Source organism: Penaeus monodon, chromosome 38 (genome assembly GCF_015228065.2).
Source record: "Penaeus monodon isolate SGIC_2016 chromosome 38, NSTDA_Pmon_1, whole genome shotgun sequence".
In the NCBI taxonomy this organism is placed as follows: Eukaryota; Metazoa; Arthropoda; class Malacostraca; order Decapoda; family Penaeidae; genus Penaeus; species Penaeus monodon.
The window spans coordinates 30123906-30141405 of NC_051423.1; the positions used below are offsets into that span (position 1 = coordinate 30123906).

At 33.9% G+C, this 17500-nt stretch overlaps 1 protein-coding gene across 11 annotated transcripts in view; it reads right to left on the reverse strand.

Annotated features, from left to right (window-relative positions):
- Positions 1–2714: 2714 nt before the first annotated feature.
- LOC119596928 (integrin beta-PS-like) overlaps positions 2715–17500 on the reverse strand; it is a 19922-nt gene continuing 5136 nt past the window's right edge. For 3 of the 11 annotated variants that reach the window (XM_037946304.1, XM_037946305.1, XM_037946307.1), the window contains exons 2-17: positions 15141–15295; positions 14317–14584; positions 13651–13879; positions 13440–13524; positions 13107–13277; positions 12769–12867; positions 12438–12602; positions 11120–11272; positions 10667–10798; positions 10276–10512; positions 9726–9900; positions 9344–9450; positions 7074–7206; positions 4727–4870; positions 4406–4545; positions 3072–4131 (exon numbers count right to left, since the gene is read on the reverse strand). In XM_037946304.1, coding sequence (XP_037802232.1) covers positions 4063–4131; positions 4406–4545; positions 4727–4870; positions 7074–7206; positions 9344–9450; positions 9726–9900; positions 10276–10512; positions 10667–10798; positions 11120–11272; positions 12438–12602; positions 12769–12867; positions 13107–13277; positions 13440–13524; positions 13651–13879; positions 14317–14584; positions 15141–15272 — 2439 coding nt within the window. In that variant the 5' untranslated portion in view covers positions 15273–15295 and the 3' untranslated portion in view covers positions 3072–4062. Of the gene's footprint in view, positions 4132–4405; positions 4546–4726; positions 4871–6601; positions 6780–7073; positions 7207–9343; positions 9451–9725; positions 9901–10275; positions 10513–10666; positions 10799–11119; positions 11273–12437; positions 12603–12768; positions 12868–13106; positions 13278–13439; positions 13525–13650; positions 13880–14316; positions 14585–15140; positions 15296–16750; positions 16815–17500 lie in introns of those variants that run through there. The other 8 variants (XM_037946298.1, XM_037946299.1, XR_005230792.1 and 5 more) reach the window with 7 other exon arrangements.

Here is a 17500-nt window from a genome sequence, read left to right on the forward strand (position 1 = left end):
GCCTTTAGCAGTTCAGCAGGGATATCACATATGCCTGCAGCTTTCCCACTCTTCAACTTGGAAATCGCCAGCCTAACCCTCTGTTAGGGTAGAGTTCCCGCTGAGGGGGGGGCCGGCACAGGCATGAGACCGTTGCACCAAGTAACTTTTGGAGGATCCACCTGGACAGCTTTCAAATCCCAAACCCAACTTCACAAACCCCCACATGTTTGGATGATCCTCCACCCGTGAGGGACTGCGTCATCGGAGGGGGCTTGGTTCAGTTTTCTCAGGGTTTGGGGTAGGCAGGGCAAAGGGTCATTTACCCAAAAAACCCTTCAACCTCCTCAGCAAGATTTGTAAAATTTTTCCTTTGTCCCTTTCAGCATTTCCCCGACCCCTACGCACCAGGGAAACCGCAAGACTTGATTCCCATTTAGCCGAGCCTTGCGACACGCTTCAGGGGCCCAAATGCTCCGGGAGATGGTATTCTGCCTTTGCCCTTTGGGGCGTACGCAAGGGACTCCTGAGCTGTTTTGAGTGTTACGCCTTAAAGGGCTCCCACAGAGAAACGGGATCCTCAGGTTGCTGGTTTCTGAGAATCGGTCAGAGACTGCCGTGGCAAACCCACGGGACACCCCTCCCCCCTTTAGTCTGCCCAAGTGAACACCTTAGGGGGGCCACTGGGGGGGCGGGGAGTTTTGAAGGGGCCCCCGCAGGTCCCACAAGCCGCTATGGTGGGTGCCCAGAACTCGCACTCCGTAAACCCTGCGTTCTGGAGGATCCTCCATCGCGTGTCAAAAGGGTTTGGGGCATCCCCTTGGGCCACTGACCCGTATCGCTGTACCAAGTCCAGCGTGGGGTTGGGAGCGCTGGACCGGGCCGGATCCCATTTTCGGGGCCCTAGCAAAGTCCCGGGAAGGGGGCTATTCTCGCTGTGGGATCAGCTCCCGACCGGGGGGGCCGACAGCTCTCGAGCCAGCTGGGCCCCACAGCCGGATCCCGCATTGAAGTCCCCCGAAAAATGCGATGTCTCGCCGGGGACAATCGTCTGCCACGATCGATTTTGGGCTAGAAGCCTCTTTCACATGGGTTTTTTATGTAATCGGTGGCGATACAGCAATAAGAGACATGAAGCCCAAAAACTGCTTCAGTCCAATGCCCTATACCTCATCAACCGGTGTCCCTCGACTACCGCAGGCTGAAGTCACGGGAATGGCATGGTACACCCTGGAGGGGGTGACCACGCTGCGGCCCCCACCGTTTAGGTGTAACCACCCACTATCGTCCCCTACCAGGGCTTCTCACCCCTTTGGGGGGCACCACCTCAAATCCCATCGCTTCATTCCCCGATAGCAGAGGTAACCGTCATCCTGCCCGAAGGACCGGATGTTCCAGCGCCTACCCGGAAACACGCCTGAGGGTTTAAACCTCGGGTGGCACCCGGGGGCACCCACCTCTGCCCCACCCGCCCAAAAAAAGCCCAGTAAAGGGGGTCGGAGCTGTGGCCGCCCATCCCCCCTGTGGGGTTCCCGAGGGCTTTCCCCCCCAAATTCATGGGGGGTTGGCGCCTGCCGGGGCGCAGGGGGGGAGAACTCTCGCCCAATCCTGCACCCCGCTTTGGCCCCCCCGCGGGGCCCACGCCCGCCTTACTTGCTGGGTGGGAGGGACAAACCCCTCCCCCCCCATTTCCTTTAAAACCAAAAGTTTCCAGGGGTATTTTGGGGGGGGAGGGTGGCAAAGGGCCCCCTTACACAATCTAATGAAAAAATATTTAGGTCATAGTGCGGATGCCAGATTTGAAGGACTATGATGCCAATCTCATAATGTAAGGATGAGTAAGATTACTTATTTGGCAACAGTGTGTGTTATAGTTTCATTCTTGTGTATTATGTTGTTAATAATTATTGCTATTGTCAAAGATTTTAATATACAAAATTACTGACTTCACTTCATAGCAGCTGCATATACTGCATACTGTATTTGTTTTATAAAACTACATGAATGTGACAATGGTCTGTGGGTGCAAATCTATTTTTTCTTCAGTGATGCATGCAGCTGAACATAGTTAATATTTCCCACCTTGCAAATAAATAAAGTTTAATCTAACATTTTCTCATCATTTGATCTTTAATGTGAAGAATCCACAATTGGTTTGCATTTCATGTTACACACCTTTATTGCTCTATCTATGGTATCATACCTTATTTTGGTCAGGCAACTAGTAGATTTCAGAGTTTGTATTTTTCAAGCAATATTTCTGTATGAGAATCGTCAGTTCATCATTTTGTTTAATTTATTTTTCCAGCTTTTAAACCGATTCTTTTTACTATTAATGACATAACTTTTATCCAGTTCATTTTTATTACATTGTAATAGGAAGTAGTTTGTGTATGTACTTATTTGCATTCACCATTTCTTGTTTTATTTATTTTTTCCTCTAGACTTGTGTGTGAAAACATCAGATAATGTATTTCTTCTGTTGGTAATACAATGCATCAAGTACCTTTTCTCCATGAATAATTTTTTCAATTATCTCCTTCCAAGGCTGAATTGTAAGAATTATCATGCATTATCATTGACAAAAATGTTTAGAATCTAAAGATTTTCCTTTCTCAATTACAATTTGATTTTTTCATCAGCTGAATCACCAGATATCGCTCCACATATTTAACACGTTAAATATTCTCGAAGATATCAAAAGGAAAATTAGGGACCCGCAAAGCAGACAGGCCTTAAAATTCACTGAGTTTTATTAAAACCAATGTACACAAGACTAAAACTTATCAGATCTTTTGAATAGTTAAACATGTTTTACAATGTTAGAATTTTGTGTTATTTAGTCTTTCATAAGTAATTCAAATTTGCGAGTTAACCCAGAAATACATATAAATATATTTCTCCCTCCATTTTACAGGAAGCATATATTTAATAATTACAGTAACCAAAGAAGAAAGTAAAATATCTTACTCATTAGATCTACGCAGTTTGCTAATCCTTAATATCTACATACTGCGCTTACCTTTTTTTTCTATGAACAAATTGGAAAGTGTGTTTTGCATATTTAATCAACCAAGAAAAAAAAAAAAAAAAAACTTATTTTCATTTTATTAAATAATTGTACAGTGTTACCATACAGACCCTTAATATTTGCTCCTATATTCTACAAGATCATTTTGAACAATTATTACAATTATTTGTGATTTGCACATTTTAAAACTTAATACCAAGTAGCTGCCTGCAATGTGGCCACAATCTCCAGACTTTTACATTGTCTTAAAACTTTGGTTTTAGCATTGCAGAAGGATATATATTCATATTGTATTTTCTATGAACCTATACGACATGTTTTCTAATAAATTACTAAACTATAAAAAGTAAAAGTTTTGTTAGGCACTTTTAAGTGAAGACTGATAATGATAAATGCAAAAGGCACTACAATGGAAGGGAAAACAGCAATGATTTAGATTTATCATTTAAAAATGGAGCACACTTTCTTACTTGGTGTATGAAGACTTTTTTTTTTTGGTAAATATTTAACAGATTAGTAAAGCTTTCAACAGGTTCCAACTTGATAAATGTGGAACTCCGTACAATAAAAGTTTTAAAGTCATTAAAATAAACGGGCTTAACCCTGCAAGGATTTAGTATATGAAGAAACTATATAAGAAGATTTAAGAGGTGACAGCACCAACTATGAACTATGTACACATTTAATACACATTATTTTGAAAGAAACATTCACTAAAAATTGGCACATTAACACTGGATTATCCAGCAAGTCTATTCTACCAATACTATTATTGTTACAGTTACATACTCAAAGAAGCATATAACTACAAGCATCATATTAATAACAAGTAAAAAAAAAAAGTAAAATAAAATAAAGGATATGAAAAGAATTAGATACAAAGAGAACCTAAATTAAAATGCATTGTGAACACATCTTAAAATAAAGAGCTATTGATTGTTCAATATAGTTTGCTGACAAGACTACTACCAACCATCTTCATTACTCTAATTCAGATTACACCTCTCAGCAGAGATTCAAACCTAGCGATGAGATCATAGCTCAGTGGCTTTTTACTTGCCACCACCATACATGGGGTTCTTAAACGTTGATGTGGCCTGCTTGTAGATGGGATTCTCGCCCTGTCAGAGAAAGGCAGAAAACAAGGGGTGAATGGGTGGCTTAACGTGATCAAGAAGAAAACACAAAAGAAGAAAATGTAATCCAGTGCATATGGATGTTTTTTCTTAAACATAATAAAAAAATACAAACCAAAAATGAAAATTAGTGCAAAATGACAGGCAATTTACTCTCAGTCACACTTAACAGAAAATTAAGATCTGCAAACCACAAGGATACATCTATTCTATTCCTTAATTCTACATCAGAGATAAAGTGGATAATTCCTCTACTTACAGTATCCCACTTGGCCATCATGCGTTCTTTCTCGAAGCGTGCGAACTCCCTTCTGTCATGGATAGTTGTCAGAACCTTCCACATTATTAGCAACGCCAATCCGACAGCGACAATAGCTCCAATGACACCCAATACAATTCCTGTTGTGAGGATGTAAAATGTTGCATAAAATTCAAAGGTAGGAGTATAATGCTATCAGCTAATGGGAGTAAAGCATGATAATTTTTATAATTTTTAAAACATTACACAGTGCTACGAAACAGAAACATAAACTATCCATGGACCTATTCACTCAAAGGCATAAGACAAAAAGAAACCTACCAAGGATGTCTAATTTTGGAGGGCATTCCAGTGTCTGCTGCACACGTACAACAGGTTCCTTATTCTCGTCATATCCATAAACAAAGGTGAAACGGCAATCATTCTCGTCAAAGAAGGTGCACAGACGCTCTCCTTCATTTTCCACTGAAAGTAGGGATTAATCAGAATGTAAGCATCTTTACATTAAGGTAACAGCTTAAGATATTTCTTTACTAATGGTAAAACTAAATTAAATAAAAACTAAACTAAGCTAAAACAAAAAGTTATAAAATTAATCAACTTTGTAAGTGATAATTACTAATACTAGTATTGTTAACTAGCTTTAGAATTATACTATACATAAGAGTATACATGGTAGGTTTACATGTATGGAAAAAAGGAACTTCCTTGTCATCAAAGAAAAAAAAAAAAAACAAGAACAAAACTCTTTTGTACCTCCTTGTTTTGTCAAAGAAAAAAACATTGACATATCTAAACAGTGTTAAAATAAAAAAGTCCTTTTAAAAGCTGAAACTATGAAATCCTCTATCTATCCTTTCTAAACATACAAGTGATGTAACTACAAAAATAACAAGCATTTATTCAAGAGCAAACTGCAAGCACTACTTAAAATGTAATCTGTCTCTATATCCATCAATATCTCTTGTATTACTTTTTATAAAAAATGAGTCACAGGACCAATACAGTGTACATTTAAAAAGTGTTTTGTGTGAACACATTGTCAAAATACAGCAAATAAACTTGATAAATTAAATCCTTTGTGAATACATTTTGAACTACATGTTAGCACTTCATGTATATATATGCTTTGTATACATGCATAAATAATAAATTATATATGCAATACATCTATACATGTACACATACAAATACATACATACATAATGTTAAATAACCATTTTCTTCTCATTCTTGCTAATTAATTTTTGATAAGGTCCATTTTCTTTGCAACCACCTCAAGATATCCACTCATCATCTAGACTTGAGAATTTAGAGACAAAAAGGATTATCAAAGTAACTTTTAAAGCATTTTTTTAACTATCAATAATGAAAAACCAACAAACTATGAAGTAAGTGTTTTTCCTTACACATAATAAAAAAATACAAACCAAAAATGAAAATTAGTGCAAAATGACAGGCAATTTACTCTCAGTCACACTTAACAGAAAAACAAGATCTGCAAACCACAAGGATACATTTACAATTGGAACCATAGCCAAACAACTTGGTGACGTTAAATGGATGTGCATTTCTTTACTTTTTTAACTTGGATTTTTTTCATGATCTTTATCTGGAACTTCAGCATTTGAAGTTACACTGAAGTGAAGATTGTGTTACAGGACAGGTTTGATTCAGTATAATTTCGATATATATTATTTACAATTCTGTTAAGACCCTTTCTCACATTAATTTACTGCCAATCCTTACTTGTCATGAATAGTATTTACTTTGACCAATGAAACTAATTAACTTAGACAATCAAAATGAACTAAAATGCACATACAAATCACCTGATACAACCTCTTTCCTTGGCTTAACAAAATTACTTTGTTCTTTACTTAATAGACCATTATTAAACCCAAATCAGAAATTAACCATAAAACCAAATTTTCAGCAAGCATTATATGTACTACTAATCATATGTAGTTCATGCCATAAACATCATAGTTAATCAAATCAATCAGCTAGACCTCCTTTTCCCACTTTCATAGGTTGGTCCTGCAAAGCTTACTAAAATATAAAATTTTAAAAATATATAATTAAATCTATTAAATTTCATAAGAGATTAGAAATGCATGTCACACAAAAATATCGCACAGTACAAGAATGATGTTCCTGTGCCAATGCCAGATCGTCTGCTGTCCATCTCAGTACCTTCAACCCAGTTAGTAACATTAATAGTATAGTTGGCAATGGCTCGGTCAGTAATGGTGCTGTAGAGGAGGGAGCAGCTATCACAGAGCACTGGATCTTCTGCTAAAGGGCCCGTCTCGTAAACACGACACTGTACACACTCCTTAAAGTCCAGGCACTTGAAGTCAGTGCCACACAGCTACAAGGAAATATAAGCATGCTTTAAATAATAACTAGACATAGTAAAATAAATAAAGATAAAAAGAAAGAACGAAAAGAAGTAAAAAAAAAAGGGGGGGGGGGCTGCCTGTCAGCATTAGAACCTTTCAATGCTTCTGCTGCAATCACTGACAGGAAAGACATATTAGGAATTAATGAACAGCATCAAGTACAAGAGTCTTTGCCAGGATCTGTTCCCTATTATGAGCTGGCAAAAATTCTGTTACTTTAAGCTGTCACTAATTGTGGGTGGGAAAAAAACCTGAAGCCTCACCTTCAGCTACTGGTACAGGTGTGGAGTTGAAAGTAGTACAGTTGGCTTTGCACTCCTCGACGTTGAATTCACCAGTCTCAAACACCTGGCACTGTACACACGCCTTGTATGCAATGCATTTGCCCTTGCATGTCTGGGGTGGATGCACATAACCAGGAGAACCCAATTTCATTTAATATATTGGCATTGCAAATTGCGCATTGGGTTAATGTTGATTTGTGGAGGGATTGAAGACAAGGAAACAGCAGGCAAGGATGCAGGCAGGCAAACAACCATGTAAAAGGGAAAAAAAATGGAACAATACAAAATTAGTTCATATGTTGCAACATTAAACAATGTTTATATGCCACTGCACAATTACAAAGTAATTACTGTATATAAGATTTACATTTCATTTAAATCATGTAGTCTATATGTAACTATGATGTATATAATTATAATATATGTTGCCTTCCAGTGTACATGCAAATACATAAGATAAAAATCTACCTAAATATGTAGATGAAAGTGCATGTGTGTGACGGTGGAAATAATTAAAATGTTTGGACTACAAGTATATGTGTGAATATATTCCCTAACTGCATGCAACGTGTTATCAATGAATCAAGGTTATAAAAACATCTACACAATGTGACACTAATAAATAATACTCAAAACATTAAGTACAAAATTAGAATAGCAGTTCAGCAAATTTACTAAAAGATATTTGTGTTTACAAAAATTTTAAGCAACTGAAGACAGTGCTGAAGGGGATTATTAGCTCTTGCCTTCACAGATAGAATTATGAATTTCAAAAAAGAATATATCTGAATTAGTTAACAAAATTTAAGCCTACAAATTTTCAAATAAAGCATTTTTTTTTTTACATATTGAAACACACACAAACACTATCAACACTTCCCTTAAATGAAAGTGATGCAGAATGTAAAAATCAAGTCTAAACTACAAAGTACCACACACACACACACACACTATTATGATTATGATGTGACTGACATCCAGAAGTAGTGATGTAAGGAAACTAAAAGGTTTGCGCACTGCATGGATGAAGCAAACGTGTGCAACTCTACTCCTTAACTGCATCCAGAACATATTCCACCACCAACAGTTACTGTGAGCAACCATTTAACCATGCTGAGATAACTACATACATTCTCTGTATGTAGCTGAATACAAATAACCTATAATCTTAATGGAATTTATCGTAAACACATCCTTTCCCTTGCTTGCCTTTGAATGTGTGTGTGTGTGTATGTATACATATATATAATATATATATATATATATATATATATATATATATATATATATATATATATATATATATATATATATATATATATATATATACTAATATATATATATATATATATATATATATATATATATATATATATATATATATATATATATATATATATATATATAAGAGATTAACATATGTTCACAAAATCTGAGATTGTGGTGGTAGAAAATGCATTATAAATATCACAACTAATCAACTGATATTGTGCATTTTCAACTGATATACAATATATTGATCTAAACATTTAACAACTATCTTTCAAAAAACATTTGTGTACAAACTGTGGTCCATGCAGTTTGTATGTTAAAATCGAAATAATATTTCAGTGATTTCACTTTAGAAATAAATACCTGGTGACATTAAGATTTAAAAACACATAACATGAGTACAGATCTACCAACAAATAATAATCACTTGTCATGATATATGTGCAAATTTTTGTGTTCTATTGGAAGGTTTCAAAATACCAAAGTAATGGGGTTCTTCACACAACTAGAGCAGGGATAAAATTTGCAAGAGTAAAATTAACCTGTACCTTTTCATCCTGGTTGAGTGTGCTGTATAATATATATACACAAAAATGTAATATCTCTTAGCTTTTACATAATCATACATCTGTTACCCACAATTTTGTCACTTATTAATTTCCTCAGTATAATATAAATGAAATGTACTGACATTCTCCCAGTTTTCATGATTTATGCTCATCATAGTCTAATGAATGAAACATGATACTGAACTGAATACTAAAACAATGAATATATTATGAACCTTTGCACTATCTTGTAAATGACTAATAACACTTTGAAGATGTTACCTACAAAACAGAAGAAAAGGAAAGCAAGAGAGAAAATATATATACTGTTGCTATTCCATTACAAATTGATTAGAGAACAGTAAAAAAACCTACTACTGAGCACATATTATGAATATAATGAACTTTTAAATACAAAGAGACACTTACCGGACAGTCCTCACACCATTTGCCCGAATATCTGCCATCAGCTGTCTCATAACACTTGCACTGGTTACACTCACATTTTCCTTGGTTTGAACAAATGTCTCCAGTATCTGAAATGAACGAGCAAACAGCATGTCAGGGATGTAACATAATGTGCCTTCCTTACACCTATTTTTCACTGACTCATAGTAATTGAATGGGAAGGGTGGATCAGTGAGAAGGAGAGAGGGTAGGCAACAATAAATAATTCCATTTTATTTGAGGCAACTACAATCCAGGAAGTGTGAGCCAGTTTCTATCAGCCCATCTCATATATGAATGATCAAATGAATTTTTTTGCATTATCCACCTGGATTACAAGCACTCTGAATATATGTGTACTCACCAGGGTTTACACAATTGCTTTCACTGTCTTCACAATTACAGGCCTCTCCAGTCCAACCTGGCTTGCATTTGCATTCATTGCAGATGCATTCACCATGATCAAGTCCTGAACACAGAAGTCCATTGTGACGATCACAGAGGAAGTTGGTGCATTCGCAGAATTTTCCACTTACAATCTGTTGACAGCAAATTTTCATTGTGCAATCAAATAAAATTAATAACAATTTTGGTAGATGTTTAATGCATTAGTAGTACTCTAATAATATTGTTTTTCTATTACCCCTTACATTTTACTGACAGTAAGCTATGCAAGAGATCAAACTTTCACAAAAGAGGGACACATATATTCCTTTCATATACTTTTCAAAATTTAACATGGCTGTATTATGAAAACTTCATCTCTAATATATGTCTTCAAATCTATCTCTAATATATGTCTTCAAATCTATCTCTAATATATGTCTTCAAATCTTGTATGTAGATTCAAAATGAAGAAAACAGACAGAAAGAAAAAATGATTGTACACAAATATGAAAGTGAACCAGTCATACCTCTTCAGAATGATCTCTCTCATTACACTTGCATTCTCCACAAGTGCAGGTGCCTCGGCCGCTGCATATGGCTGATGTGTTGGTCTCTCGGCAGCTTGAGTCATCATAGTCACCCGTTGCCCAGGGTGTGTTTGAGCCACACTCACAGTTGCTCCCAAAGAAGCCATCGTCACACTTGCAAACTCCACACTGGTATGTGCCGTGGAAGTTGCACTGCTCAGCTCCAATTATGTAGCCCTGAGGAGAATATATCTTTGAGCAATCGATAATAAAGATACACAGATAGAGGCATGTTACTCAAACAGCGTATGTATATCTGTAATGTACCATTCTATACTATAACAATAAAATTCACACACACACACAAATAAAGGCTAAAATGTAATCTTACAGGGTCACCAGGGCGTTCGCACTGACAATCACAGAGCATTGTGAGATCGATGGTGAGGTTCTCTCTCAAACCGACTGGATAAATGCCAATGAGCTGCCTCCAATCCTCACGGTTCTCAGGACACTTCTCGACCTGGTAAATAATGACACAGATTCTTACTACAACTTAGTTGGGTATACAAATTATGAAAAAATATATACAATATAATAATTATCATACATGTACAAAATTATTTTACTTTCCAAACAAAGGATATAATGAAAAAAAGACACTACTCTCTATTTAAAAATTATGGGACAAGAAGTTGAAAAAAAAATGAATAAAAAAAAAAAAAAAAAAAAAAATAATAATAATAATAAAATAATAATAATAATAATAAAAAATAAATAAATAAATAAAAATAAAACAACATCAATCAATCAACAAACAAAATCATGCAAATAAGTTACTTACGGTAACTTCAATTTTAAATTCCACCTGGTCGCCAACTTTCAGTCCCTGGCACACCGAGGTCTCCCTCTCTGTGCCGTCCTTGCACTTTGAGAAGTAGCGGATGTTGACTGGGGCCGTCGCATTGTCCTTCAGCTCAACTTTGCTGGTAATTTTCTGCAGGGGGGAAAATATTTTAATATATATATATATATATATATATATATATAAATAATTTTTAAATAATATTATAATAATAAAAATTATTATATTATATAGATAATATAATATATAATAATATATATTTATATTATAATAATATATTATAATATTATGTATATATATATTAATATATATGATAGTATATAATATATGTATATATATGATATATAATATATAATATATAATAAATATATATATATATGATATATATAATATAAATATATAATAGTATATTATGATATTAAGTTAATATTAGTATATATAATATATAATTATATATATATGATATATATATTATATATAATATATATATATATAACATATATATATAATATAATATATAATATCATATATATATATATATACATATACATATATATATAATATATATATATTATAATATATAATATACTATATATAACATATTATATAATATATAATATATATATATATAATATATATATAATATAATATAATAATAAATAATATATATAATTACATAGAATATATATAAAAAAAAAAATATAATATATATATATAATAATATATAAAATATAATATATACAATATAATATAATACATTATAATATAATATATATATAATATATATAATCATATTATATATATACATATATATATATTAATATACTATATATATATACATATAATATAATCATATATATTACTTATATTATATATATATATAAAAAAAAAAAAATATAATAATTATATATATATATATATATATATAATATATATAATATAGTTTATACTATGCATACAAACATACATATATATATGTATGTATGGATGTGTATGTTTATTGTATCTGTTATTATATATATATATACTATATATATATAATATAATATATATATATATATATATATATATATATATATATATAATATATATGTATATATACATATATGTATATTATATACATACATATATGTATATATACATATATGTATATTATATAGATACACACACACAACACACACACACACACACACACACACACACACACACACACACACACACACCACACACACATACATACTTACGCACTCACACGCACACGCACACTTCAAATTACCTTTACACTAAATTTACTTACATTATATTCAGCCTTGACCAGCTCAACTACATTGGAGGAATTAGCTGTGAGTTCTCCTTGGCCGGAACCTTCAATCATTTGGGAAAGACGAGAGTACACAGACGACTGCTCTTGCGTCACAGCGAAGATTAAGTTCATCTTGTGTTGCTTAGCTACTTGATTAATCTGAAAAAAAAAAAAGTCATAAGCGTGATTTCACATACATGAGAAAATGAAAGTGAAATATTTGTAAATCACAAACAAATATTCCTAATTCAATTCATTTCTTTTTCGGTATGAGCAAAAGGACTTATCATTCTAAATATAAAGAGAATATCCAAAACTTGCTAACCTGTGAGACGGAAGGATAATCCTGAAGAGTAGAGTGAGTGTACTCTCCCTTGTTATTGAGGTGGCACTCTCCGTCATTGGGTTTCACAATGCCACCAAGCTGAAAATTGTGTAAATCATAAGCTAAGATAAAGATTGAAAAAAATTAAAAAAGGAAGAAGAGTGAGGTAACAATGCAATGATGGAAAGAGGACAGACAGACAGAATGCAAAAAAGGGTATATAAAATAAAATCAAGAGATAAAATGCAAATAAAAACAACCTCTAACATATAACTGTTCTAGATCAATTATACAGTCAAAGATATTACTGTTAGTCAACAACTTGCAACCCTTAATACCTTGCCATCTCCTGCATAATGAAAACCAGCATCTGTTGAGAAGACCAAAAGGCGACGGGCTTCTGACCTCCACCTAATCTGGTCCTGACAGACGATGGCTTGCATAATGGCATCAAATCCACCCTCTGGAGCATCAAGGTTACCCGACACTGGTGCCTCCTGTACTTCATACTGTGCCAAAAAAATTTAAATCAATGTTTCATTTCATTTCACATCCTACTTTGTGAGTCTTTCTCCACTTTTATTATTACTATTTCTTTCTCAGATTATTGCAGTCTGTAAGTTCCCCATGACAACCAAACAATGCCTGAATAGATGGCCCTTTCAACATACAGCAAAAGCAGTGGCATTTGTGGTGAGAGGCAGGGCATTCCTGAAGCCATATGGAGCAGTACAGTTGGTGCATGGATGAAGAAGTCTGAAAGGAAGAGGTTCCTTACCAAACGGAGCAAAAACCTGCCACTGTTATATAAGGATTTCAATTTCATTTTCAAACAAGACAGACACACAACTAGTTTATTATTTCCTTTTTTGCCAAACTTACCTCTCAGGAACAGTGCTGACGTAAGGCATTACAACTTTGTCCACAAAGGAACCAAAGCCAAGTTTGAAATTCCTTGTGATTTTTTGCATCTCATCAGCTAATTGGATTCCCAGCTTGGAGAGTGACTCTTTGTCATCCTCCATAGACTTAGACAAGTCCATGAGATAATAAAGGTCAACAGGGTAATCCTCTGCTTGTCTGAAAGTGACTTGCATGTTGTATGCTTCCTCTGTTGAAGAATATTATTGATTAGAGGTGTCAATAAGAAATTTTATATATATATATATATATATATATATATATATATATATATATATATATATATATATATATATATATATGACAACTGGTATAATACATACAAAATAAAGACACTGATTACATGTATCAACAAAAGAGTAAAACCCTCTACCAAGTTTCTAATAATACATATTTCAAAATAATCTGGCTAAATATAGTGGATCCCTCTGTAATCACATAATCTACATACAAAATAACATCAGTGATTTTAAGAAACAGCTACAAATCTTTACATACATAAGTTCAACCAAGGACACCCCAATACACTAATGGTATATAAATAGTTGCTAGGCTACAGCAAGGATACAAAATACCTATGAATAATACTGTAAACAATATAAAAAAAAAATAAGAGTGAAAACCTACGGACTCTCAGCTTCATCTGTACTCTTTGAGGTTTGATTTGCACGACAGCTTCTTCAGAACTGCTGCCACTAATGCTTACACCACTGGCACTGGCACTTCCACCTGCCAGTACACCTGCAGCTGTCAGGTCATTGTTCACAATATTTTCATAGTAGTTGCCAGGTTCATCGATGTACAGACTGCCGCACTGTGCACGCCACTCAGTAGCTAATTCGTCAGTTCGCTTGATGCACCTTGATAGTCCTTTGCCATTCTCATTTGTGAAATTCTATGGAATAGTAAAAACAAAAACATGAGAAAATAACTTTAAAAATAAGAAGACAGCAAGAACTTTAGCATTACAGTGTTTATAATTCTAAATTAGAAAAACAATGAAACCATATGAAAGATTGTTAAAAAATATATATATTACTAAATAATATAAGTAAGTATTTATATGTATACATGTATACATAAATATCTACAATATATCTATCTAACTATGTAACTTTATATATATATCATATTTGCATTTGTATACATTATATAAAATATATCACATATTGTATATCCTTTATTGTAAATACATCAATATTTATATCTATCTATCTATATAGATACAGATGGATATAGATATAAAGATATATGTTCATCCTAGTTTAAGTACAACAAAACTAAGCATGAAAAATTCAGAAAATGGCTTCATTATAACAAATTATCAATAAACAATATATTATCAAATAAATAATTCTTCCTCACCAACAAACTATTAACAACTATAATATAAAAAACTGTAGAAGTATAAAAACAACGAAGTCAACAATGAGTTTTCTGCAAGTGCATACCCCAGGTTTCCCACACCACATGCAGTTGGGTGTCTGAATACATTCTGAACACGTTGGTTTGTTCTTGCACTCCTGTGTAGCCCATGAGAGGGTGGCTACGACCAACAAGATGCTCAGGCCTAACCACCGCATCTTGTATGTTTATCTCACAGAATCTGGAAGGAAAGAATTACTTTAAATATTGATTCTTTAGAAATGAAAAATTAAACAAAGTTGTTGAAAATGACAATTAAATAGGAGAGTTAAGCAAGTTCCCTAAAGCCTTATTTCTAAATACAGTACAAAAGGCGATGTATAGATAGCCATAATAAAAAAAAAAATAAATAAATAAATAAATAAATAAATAAAAAACAAAGTAGCCATAATAAATAAGTAAACAAAAAGTAACAAAGAACTTTCAAGAACATTTTGAGAAAATTTCCATAAAAATGGCATGACATCACTTTGTGGTTTCCTGCTGCATGACACAATTCCAGCTCATGCCTAAATTCAGATACATGATACTGTGTACTCTCTCTCCCTCATTCTTCTAGTAATTCTTCATTCAATTTTTAAATATGAATTTTACATGCTCTCAGTTCTCCTCTGCTCCTCTACACACACTCGAAAGACTGACGTCCTTTGATGTAAAACACTCGTCTCCCTTCCACTACCAATTTGTAACATGAAACTGCTGAGGTAATGCCATACCAGCTATAAAGTGACCAGTGTTCACTCTCTGGTCTCTTTCCTCAACCACAAGTTTTCCAATGATTTTCTTAACACATTTTTTATGGCCAAATTTGTCAATAACATATGGAAGAAAAGATAGATAAGAAGAAGAAATGGGAGTTCAAACGGAAAGGGGCATGTCATAAGGTAAATCCATAATACCACTGGTGTGGAAATACTAAGAGACTTCTATAGTGTAATATTGGTAAAAATTGATGGTACAATACCAAGTGCATGAAACAATAACTACAATTTTGCACACATCTTAAACTGTATTTTCTATGCATAAACCAGCAGATTAAGTGCAGCTACAGTCAGTTTTGAGGCAGTTACAAGATGGATATACAGGAAAATGTTGTCACACTATAATGATTGTAACATAACCTGACACTTTTAGTGTCATCAACTTGCACTATAATTCTTTGAAATATAACAGAAAATTAATTACTCTATGAGCAAAGGAAAATAATGTCACACAAAACTAAAAAACTGACTTTTAATAACATCTAGCTATGCAAAAGTTAATTAAGCAATAACATTCCATCAAAGACTTAATTCAAAAGATATTAACCCAAAGCTGCCAGGGATGGTATGTACCTACATGCCCTGTCCACTGCGAGTTTAATTTATTGTTTTTACACACAAATGGCTCCACAAGTACAAAGTCACCAATGAGCCAATTACGAGTACTGCCTGTCTCACCTGCTTACCTTTTCCCTTGATTTTTGAAAATAATTTCTGGCATCTGATATTGCTCTTAGTATTGTCTGTAATACTTTAATAATTTTCAACTAATATCTTCAAACCTATTCCAGTACAATAACAAGGAAAATCCAAATACTATAAATAATTCATACTAATCTGGAAAACAAAACTGTGCAGGGAAAAAAATGACTGACCAATGTGCTAACACTCCTCTGATGTTTCTCCACCTAGATATACTGCCCTTATATGACATGCACTGCAGTCTATTTAAGCTTTCTGTTCCTGTCACATTCTATCTCTTATCAGATACTCCACATCCGGACTAGATTAAGATCAAGTATGAAAATGTACTATCATTATTCCTTATCCAAATACACAGATTAGATCTGAAGCTGTAGCATCAATATTCCTTCCCTAAATGTAAATCTAAATATCAGCAAGATAATATTCTGAAAGACCTTCATTCATCAATATAGAACAAGAAAAAGGCAAAATAAATCATCAAAGCTCTCAATAATTGAAGTTTTGCCATTCAATACCATTAATCAAAAACAGCTGTAAGGCCAAGGGTCACGTAGATACTTGATGTGTCACACAGAACACTCTGCCTATCAGAGAAAGAACTTAACCATTAAGATATGAGCTAGGTATCAGGGCACAAAGAGGAAGTGAAGTAACAACTAACTGCACAAACTTATGTAATATGAACAGAGCAGCAACCTGGGGCTCAATATAATTTCAAGCTAAACCATCAATCAATTTATAAACTATGAAGAAAATTAACACATTACATGATGACAAGGTAATCTGGCCAAAAGCATTGCCTAGGAAACCAACTTGTTAGGGAAAAATTATGTAAGAATCCATCTAGCAAACAAAACAAGACCTTAGGCAAGGCACCTGAAGGACTAATTTGAAATGCATAGCTTATCAGAGGCACCACA